Source organism: Pristis pectinata, chromosome 28 (assembly GCF_009764475.1).
Source record: "Pristis pectinata isolate sPriPec2 chromosome 28, sPriPec2.1.pri, whole genome shotgun sequence".
Lineage (NCBI taxonomy): Eukaryota > Metazoa > Chordata > Chondrichthyes > Rhinopristiformes > Pristidae > Pristis > Pristis pectinata.
The window spans coordinates 8,654,482-8,664,531 of record NC_067432.1 but is presented as its reverse complement, the minus strand read 5'-3'; the positions used below and the strand labels follow the sequence as shown (position 1 = coordinate 8,664,531).

Below are 10,050 nucleotides of genomic sequence, written 5' to 3'. Positions count from 1 at the left end.
CCTGAAACAAACTATCCTTGCCGCTGACATTATCTTGCGGCACTCTTCACTCTCTGTATCTGAATCAGGCAGCTGTAACCTCGCAGTCTGGATATCAAGGTTCATGACAGTCGATCGCAATGCTTAGTGTTTACCTCAGCCTACCTGCCCCTTCACTACTATCTTCTGTGGCTCTTCCAAAAGTTCCGCGACATCCTCTGACTTGTCTAAAGCTTTGCTCATGCACTCTTACCCTGCCTGACCAGCTCTCCACACCTAGCACCACTCGTTCCAAATACAGGCGACCCCTACATTACAGCCATTCAGGTAACAGAACTTTGGCCTTATAGAATTCACAAATCACTACCAGGTCACCCCATTACAGGATTTACCCCATTACAGAATTCATTTTTTAAAAATGCTCGTGTCTCTTGACCCATGAGTAGATGACGCAGCCTCACGTTAATGAAAATCACAATACAGACCTCTCTAGGAACACAACCCTCCCGTAATGCCGGCATTGCTGGTCTTACCCCTAACCCCAGCCTATTTCCATGTCCTACCTTCGTGGGCCACTCCTTCAACCTCAGGTCCTGATTGGCCTCAGTGTTACAGGTGTCATTAAGCACCATGGAGCGCTTCTTCAACGTTGGAACTTGCTGAGAATCTGGGACACATTGCCAGCATTGGGTAACGATCCCACTGTTACCTTATCCAGGACACTGAGGAGGTGAGGCAGCTCCCTGGGGAATTGTTGACTTGGGTTCACATCATGGATCTGAAGAGGAATTTTAATGTTACATAGAGTCATGGAGGATCACAGAAACAGGCCCTTCAGCTCACTGAGCCCACACTAAGTAACAACCACCCATCAATACTATTCCTACATGAATCCCACATTCTCATCAACTCCCCCCAGATTCTACCACTCATCTGGGGGCAATTCACAGCAGCCAACCTGCACGTTTTTGGGATGTTGGAGGAAACTGGAGAACCCAGAGAAAAACCACGTAGCCACAGGGAGAATGTACAAACTCCACACAGACAGCACCCAAGGTCGGGATTGAACCGGGGTCATTGGCACTGTGAGGCAGCAGCTCTACCCGCTGCACCACTCTGCTGCCCTGCAATCTTACTGCTGCCTTTCTGGCCTCACTTTTGTTGTGCACCTTGTGCTGGATGTCAGATCCAGCCCCAGGTATAGGCACTAGCAAGGATAAACGTTAATCTTATTCTATGCGGGAGTAAAACCTTCAACTCATGCAACGTCCTGGCCCCCACCTCGAGTGACCATCCTCCGTGTGAAAACTTAATGTGAATTGCCCATGCAGTTACTTGAGCTGAGGAGATAGGGCCCAATTGGAGTCAAAGTCTTATAGCACAGAAACAGGACCTTCAGCCCATCGAGTCCACACTGACCATCAAGAACCTATTAACACTAATCTTACACTAATCCAATTTTATTCTCACATTCCCATCGACTGCCCTCCAAATTCTACGACTCACCTACACACTAGGGCCGTTTAACCGACCAACCCACTCATCTTTGGGATGTTCAAGAACAGCTACTTCCCTTCAACCATTTGGTTCTTGAACCAACCGGCACATCCCTAATCACTAGAGTTTAGTAACACTATGACCACTTTGCACTAAAATGGACTTTGTTTTCTTTTGTTCTGTTGCTGGTAAGCAATGGGTGAATCCAGGTGAGGAGGGATGATCTTCCCTCTTTCATCTGGATAGTCCTTCTGCATCTGGCTATCTCCCCTCTATCTTTCAGTCCAGATGCAGGGCCTCGACCTGAAACATCGACTGTCCATTTCCCTCCACAGATACTGCCTCACCTGCTGAGTTCCTGCAGTTTGTTTTTTGCTCTAGGAATGTACCTTTCCTGTGTCACCTTATATATAGTCAGGCTCCTGTCTTAACTCACATCAAGCCCATTTTGCACATCACCTGTGCCTAGTCCATGGCTCAGTTTTAAAACTGATTACAGTGGTCTCTCCCACCCACCCAGATCTTTATGCTCCTCCACACGGTAGTGTAGTGGTTAGCGTAACGCTATTACAGCACCAGAGACCCGGGTTTAATTCCGGCCACTGTCTGTAAGGAGTTTGTACGTTCCCCCCGTGTCTGCGTGGGTTTCCTCCGGGTGCTCTGGTTTCCTCCCACATTCCAAAGATATACAGGTTAGGAAGTTGTGGGCATGCTATGTTGGCGCCGGAAGCGTGGCGATACTTGCGGAACACTCTACGCAAAAGATGCATTTCACTGTGTGTTTAGATGTACATGTGACTAATAAAGATATCTTCTCACTTCTAAATCAATTCCTGTTAACTTTTATTGCAAGAGTATTTAAAAAAGGAATAAGGAAGCCTTACCTGCAATTACATAGGATCTTGGCGAGACTGCTCCTTAAGTATTGTGGTACAGTTTTGGTCTCTTTGTTTATGTCTTCTGAAGAAAGGTTGAGCGAGCTAGGGCTTTTCTCTTTGGAGCGATGCAGGACGAGAGGCAACTTGATGTACAAGATTATGAGGGGCATAGATAGAGTGGACAGCCAGCACCTTTTCCCCAAGGTGGCAATGGCCAGTACCAGAGGACATCCGTTTAAGGTCAGAGGAGGAATGTCAGAGGTAGGCTCTTTACACAGAGAGTGGTAGGTGCCTGGAACGCACTACCAGGGGGTGGCTATAGAGGCTGATACAATAGGGACCTTTAAAAGGCTCTTAGGCACATGGAAGTAAGAAAAATGGGGGGATATGGGCTGTGCAGGAGGGAAAGGTTAGATGAGGTGTTCATGTAGTTTGGCGCAACATCATGGGCCAAAGGACCCGTACTGTTCCATGTTTACCCATGAGATGATGTACTTGCCATAGAGGGAATGCAGCGAAGATTTACCAGACTGTGGCTGGACAAGAACTGTTCTCTAGAGTGTAGAAGAATGAGACATTGAAACTTGAAAAATCTTACAGAGTTTGACAGGCTAAATGTTTCCCCTGGACAAGGAGTCTGGAACCATGAACTAGGGGTGGGCCATTTAGGAGTGAGATGAGTGATTTCTTCAGAGGGTGATGAATCACTGCAATTCTCTACTCAGTAAGTCCGTTGTTGAGTTTACTCAGAGATTCCTAAATATTAAGGGAACTGAGTGAGACAAGATTATGCAAGAGAATGGCAATGATAGATTAGCCACAAAAGGCAGAACAAGCCTGAAAGGTCATATCATAGTTATACAGCACAGAAACAGGCCCTTCAGCCCATCTCCACCATGCCAACCACAGTGCCCATCTAAACTAATCCCATTTGAAGGCATTTGGTCCATATCCCTCTGAATGTTTCCTATCCATGTATCTGTCCAAATGTCTTTTAAATGTTGTTATTGTACCTACCTCTACCACTTCCTCCAGCAGCTCATTCCATATATGCACCACCCTCTGTGTGAAGAAGTTGCCCCTCAGGTCCATTTTAAATCTTTCCTCTCGCACCTTAACCCTATGCCCCCCTAGGTTTTGATTGCCTTTCCCGGGGAAAAAAAGACAGTGCATTCACCCTATCTATGTCCCTCACAATTTTACACACCTCTGTAAGGTCAGCCTGATGGCCTGCTCCTCTATCTTAAGTTCTTCTTCTTCCATTAGTGGTTGACTCTTTACTTGACAAGGCCAGAAAGCTTCAGAATTCCTTCCCAAAAACTCACTCTTTACTATACTTCATAAATCCTACTCCTTTGATATCTGGCCCAATAACTCCTCAAAGACTCAGTACTAAATTTTATTTGGTAAAGCATGGTGGAGCATTTTACTATGGAATTAATACACTATTGTCAGCTCGATCACATGGCCCACCGTTCCCACACAGCACATTTAAGTACACCATCAAATGGCAACTCCTCTGTAATAATTAAGCAGCACACAGTTAAGGTGTAGGAAAATTTAATACGTACTATAAACAAAGTATTTACATCAAAATGCACTAACAGTGGCCTTTTCACAAATATAAATTAATATTTACTTTTCTTTAAAGTCATTTAAAAAGTCCACATAAGTTTTACAGAAACTGTACCGACCATTTCAGCAAAACAAAAAAATACATGGGACTTGGCAGCTGATTTTTTTTTGTCCTCTTCCATCACATTGACATTCTCCACCATTTTTACTGTCTTTAGGATTTGTGGCTAAAACCATTAAAAAATGTCCTTAAAAATGTAAAACTGGGGAATATATTCTTCTAATAGCTTCACATTGTGTCTGATACACGGAGGCAGCATTGGAAGGTGACAGCAGCTCAGAACTGTTGTATGGAAGATTGGGAGAACACAAGGGTGAGATACCAATAACATACCAACTGCACATTGCAGAACCCTCAGCAATAAACACAGGTTCACTTGTTCATGTTCACAGCGAGACCATACAGCGCTTTCTACACTAGGACAAGCCAATCCAGTTTTGTCTCAAGTGATCAGTTGCAGGAGCTTTCTTCAGAAGAACCTTTGGAAAGGTTCTTCCCCCGTCCCCAATCTCCACCAGTTCTCATGAACTAGCACAGTAGCTCCTGATATTTGTTACAAATTCCTCACAGAACACTTTATCCATGATCTACACAGCCAAGAGACAGTCACTGCCCTGCCTGAGCAATGACTGTGGGGCTCCTGGATTTCTTTTGTGCGGGTGACCACTGGGACAGCTTCCCCTCTTTGTCAATGAAGGTCCACGCCACACTCATATGAGCTTCCACTGCCCGTTCATCAGTAGGTTCTGTTTTGCACTGCTGTGACTGGTTATGACCATAAAATCCCACACGTCTCCCCATGCGTGAACCCCACCCATCCAGCTCCTTGGTCTCTTTACAGTCAGTTTGATTACAATTGTGTATTGAGAAAAACGGGCAAATAACAGTTACTGAGTGTCATGAAGCATCATTACAAATCAATCCAACTTCTAGCCCTGACACACACACACATACCGGACACATTCTTCATTTACAATGCATCATCTGGTTCACATTGACTCCCATACATCTGGTTCATCCAGGGCTAAAGCAGAACCAGACACCACCAATTCACACCTTTGGATTCAGTATCCCTTGTTTCTCTACTTGTGGCATTCCACATACACATTCCTCTCTGGGTCTCTCTGCCCACCATTCTTCCCTGGTAGAGTGGGGTGCTATCTGGCATGTGACTTGATGTGGGAATTATATTGGGGGGAAGCTCACTGCACTTCCTGTACAACAGCAGAAACTGTTAGCCCTCCAAATCCCAGGAAGATGTATCTGGTTGTCCCTGGTTCACTACTAAGTGGCAGGACTGAAATAGGTCACTTATTGTGCTGAGGACCATGGGTGTGCACCTGTGTTTTGACATCCTGCAGGACCACTGCACTCCAGGTAACACGGTTCAGGGCAGGAATGGCCCGTCAATAAGGTCAGTGGGTTCACTTTGGCCTGTCAGCACAACGTATAACATGGAGATTGGTAATGTGGGGAAGAGCGCATTCCAAATCAACGTGTCGGGACTGACGTGCTGGAGAAATGTAAAAGGCTATGTCTGCAACAGAGATGGAGAAACATAGAACCTTGTAGGAGGAGGCTCACACTGATTTTATTGATTGGACCTACTATACAGTGGCGGGGAGAGAGGTCAAAACAGGTCACAACCTCACCAGGACTCGAAGACCACCTCACCCGGAAGTGACCATCATTCCTTCAGCCGTGGAGTACCCAAACTTTATGTTAACCATTCGTTAAATATTTTTGTCCAGCAGGAGCTAAGGTATTGCAATGATGTTACGCTAACCAATAGTGTAGTGCAGTTTAATTGACACCTACCATTCAAAAGCTAAAATGTGAATGTGATCTCGCTCAACATTGTCAGGCTGTGTAGGTTATCTCCTCCACCGTGGCAGGCCGGTCACTGTTAGCAGCAGAAAACACAAGGGTGAGTAGTAATCCTACTAAATGCAAGATGGTGAGGTACAAGTGGGTACTGTGTGTGCTTGCTCTCCTCCAATTACTGTGTCAACAGCTGTCAGGTTCACTGTCAAAGCTTAACCTTGGGGACACCCAGACCAGGTCACACTTTGGCATTCACTAGCTGTACACTTAAAACAAGCTGGAGTTTTATAATCCAACTCAATCTGGGGAGGAGGTACTGTTATGTTTACAGTGAGATTTGGGGGAGGGCATCTGATTGCTCAACCTTCTACATTTATTCATTCCTATTTGAGTGGCTAGTCCTGTTGGCTGGACTTCACAAGTCAAGGAAACAGGGGAGCACGTTGAGCAACACCACCTTAACGTAAAATGAGAGTAAGGAATTAAGGTTCCAGGGCTTGTTAGTGCATCAGTGTCCAAACAAAATACAGATAAGAAATTATTTAATCAGCTAAAAGCATTTGAAAGAGAACCAATTAGAGCTTAAAAAAACTGTGGAGGTTGGAAATCAGAGAAAAGCAAGCAGAAAATGGAAACACTCAGCAGGTCAGGAGTGAAACAATGTCTTGGGTCAAGACCCTGCATCAGAACACGAAAGAAAATAAAAGCATTTTAATCTGCAGAGTGGAAGTCTGTGATTGAGTGCAGACGAGAGGAAAGTCACCTCATTCTCTGTTTGGGTATGTTGCTGCCCTTGGGACTTAACATTGAATTCAGTCATTTCAGTTAACCATTTATGTCCTTCTCTTCACCCGTGGCTCTACTGTTCCTTTCCGATTTCTTTGGTCAGTTCTGTCCACAGGTCTTGTTCTATAAAGGAACTGTTACCTTGACAACCTTGCCGTGCACCCTCTCACAGACATTCGCTTTATCCTCTCCATCACTTACAGCATGCTTATTTTCTTTTTTCTTCCAATTCCGATGATGTGTCCCTGACCCTCAGTGTTTCTACCTCCACTGATGCTGCCTGGCCTGCAAAGTGCTTCCAGCATTACACTGCTTTTGAAAGAAAACTAAAAACGAAGATGTTCAGAAACCCCAAAGTTACCCAGTCTCTCCAGTTAAATTGGACTGGCCTACTAAAAAGAATGCTCTCAGCCGTAACTGTTGGCAAGAGATTTAGTTGGTAAGTGGGTGGTTGTGAATCCAGGCAGAGATGTGTGTCTGCTGTGAGGTGGATGGGTGGAGGCAGGCACGTGAGTGGGAAGGGTGCGGATGGATTGCAGGGCACACAAAGAGGCAAAGCTTCACTTTCTCCTTGACTGGAAACACTGAAAAGGAACAACGTTAAGGAGAATCCTGGGTCCAGGAACGCAGAGACACACTGCAACTTAAACACTGACAATCTCTACATTGTATGGCACAATCAGTCACTTCGAGAATATTTCCCTGCAGGACGAACCTACCATTCGTTCAGGTTAATCAATCCTCTTTCTCCACCAGCTCAGTCTTTTCTTTAAAAAAAAGGTACGTATTTCTTTAAATCCCTCCTATCAAACACAGGTCAGAACAAAGTAGTAAAAAAATAAGTTATTTTACAGTGAGGATTAAAGTGATCCACACAAACCGAGGTGGAAGGAACCTTGGAACAGGCAGCGTGAAGAGAAGCAAATGGAACAAAGTGCTTACATTGTAGAGTGACTGCCGTACAAAACTTCAATATTGTGGTTATTGAAGACTGGCTGTTAGAATCAAGATACTGATCTTCTGATTTTTGTGTAGGCAAAATCCTAATACTTTTATGTCACAAATAAAGACACTACATTCTAATGACAGGTTGAAGCGTCAGAAAAAGGTGCATTCCAACCGAATACAAAGTGCTGATACCCCTGCCCACACTGCTTTTCTGTTCTAATGAGGCACGGAAGCCTCGTCTACGGAAGAATTTAAGAACTTGCTGCTTCCCTTCTTTTTTTTTTGGTATTCCTTGGACAAGTTATGGCAGTGCCAGAAAGACAGAGCAGCGCACACCACACCGCTCCCTCTACCTCAACACCAGTACTGCCGTCTACATTAGCAGGGACCTGTGAGAAAAGTTCACCCCTTGATTTTTGGAACTCTATTTAGGAAAAGGACTGACCTGCCCAACACCATTGAGCACAGAGAGCATTTGTCACGCACATTTAGAATAAAACAGAGAAGTAGTTTGGCAGAGATCATGAACAGACAAAGCTGACAGGAGATAGGACATTTTCCTTCTGAAATGCACTCTCTGCTGATAGCCTGCTCAAGAGGGTTCTTGTTAAAAACAGAACAATAAAATCATCGCCTGCAATGCAGGAGTTGTCATCTCCCAAAAGCCGATTTCTCCTCCCCTCCCAGACTGGTTGAGATTCCAGAATGAGCCCGCGCCAATTTTGCATCGATGCTGACACTGGCCTTTGTCCAAATTGCGAATGTCCCTCTGTTCAAGCAGCAGAAACCTCTCCCATTCTTCCCGAATTTTTCACATTCGTTATGCCATTGATATCACAGTAGTCTCTCCTTGGTTGTGTGTGTGTTGTGAGAAAAGGGATAATGTGAGGGTTCCATTTAAACATGATATGGAGAACTGTGGAGCAGTTTCCCTGTTTCCCTCAGAATGGACTCTACGTTTTCCTTACATTCCAGTTATAGTCGGGAGTGTTCTTGTGTTCCAGGGAGCGGTCCAGAGGGGACCTATGCTCATGGGGGGATCTCGAATCATGTGGCGATTTCTGGGAGAGGGGTGAGCGATGGTCTGATGAGGGTGTCTTGTGTTCCATTGGCTTTTCAATGTGAAAGGGTCTATAGTGTTCAGAAGGTCCTTGGCTGTGGTAGGGTCCAGCAGCTCTGTGATCAGGCAATCGACGGAAGTCTGGTTGGTGCCCTAAACTGTGGTGGTCCTGAGGTCTAAATTCATCTGACCTGCGGCGTTTCATGTCCTGATGACGCCTGGAAGGAAAAGAAGCAAAGCCTTAGGTAGCTCGAGCAAACTTGGCCAAGATTCATGCTACAATGTAAACACAGTAACGGCCACTCAATTCCAGACACAACGTTCAGGAAAACTGCGAACGTCTGAAGTTTGGTGCTTTTGCACTGAAGCAGAGTGCTGATGATAAAAGGATACAGGGGTAATCTGGGCAACCGCGGGTCAGTTAGTGCCATCTTTCTAGTAGTGTCCTACAACCATCAGGTTTTTGAGCCGACCTGCACAATCCTAACCCTACCTCAGCAACAGAACACTACAGACCACCTCTCGTACTACCTTGGACTCGTCCCCGATTGGGTCTTTTTGTTTGCGCTGACGTCTTGTTCTTGCACAGTTTTTTCTCTTTCTTCACTGTCCTCCATAATTTATGTATAATTGATATTCTGTGTGCTGTCTGTACCTACGTGCCTGTGCTGCTGCTGCAAGCAAGTTTTTCATTGGAACTGTACCTCACCGTACTCTGCACATGGCAATAGACTCGACTTAACTTGGAGCACAGGTTTACAAACATCTCTATATGGTGTATCGACTGCAAATGTAACAGACGGCCCTGTAATCTTAACAGCCTACGTTAACCTATTAAGTGCCAAACACTACATACTCACTGGAGCGACTCCCATCGTGCATCTACTGGGACAACTATCAGTCCAACCCCATTCATCACCAGCTGTCCACCCAGCCCTGAACATCTGGCCAGTGTGATCCCTTGTGTGAATATCTGCCTGGTGAACTGACCGCAGTGTTGCCTGTTATGACACCTCTCACCTCCTCCACAGGTATCTGTGCTGAATATTACCATCCCCTAACAACTGTCTCTGGCAAAACCTCTCCCCATAAAAGTCTTCCCAACATAATCCACCCTTGTCCACCAGTCTGGAACAAGTCCCCCAACATATCTGCCCAATTTGACCCTTGCCCCAGCCTCTCTCCACATGCTCGATCCAGCCCCCATGTTCTGTGTGTCACACTGCTACCAACATCAACGTTCCTTCATTTATTCATTCAAGGGACGTGGGCTTTGCAGGCTGAGCCAGCATTTAATTGCCCGACCCTAATCCCCTGTGAGAATGTGGTGATGAGCTGCCTACCTGAACCGCTGCAGTCAGCCCTTGGTGTGTGGGTACACCCACAGTGCTATAAGGGAGGGCATTCCGGGACATTGACCCAGCAATGGTGAAGGAATGGCG

General features: G+C 45.6%; 1 protein-coding gene across 1 annotated transcript in view; it reads right to left on the bottom strand.

Moving 5' to 3' along the window:
* Positions 1–3,897: 3,897 nt before the first annotated feature.
* The window catches only part of chd2 (chromodomain helicase DNA binding protein 2), a 102,277-nt gene continuing 96,124 nt past the window's right edge, over positions 3,898–10,050 (bottom strand). Inside the window, 1 exon segment of the mRNA XM_052040586.1 lies at positions 3,898–8,826. Coding sequence (XP_051896546.1) covers positions 8,502–8,826 — 325 coding nt within the window. The 3' untranslated portion in view covers positions 3,898–8,501.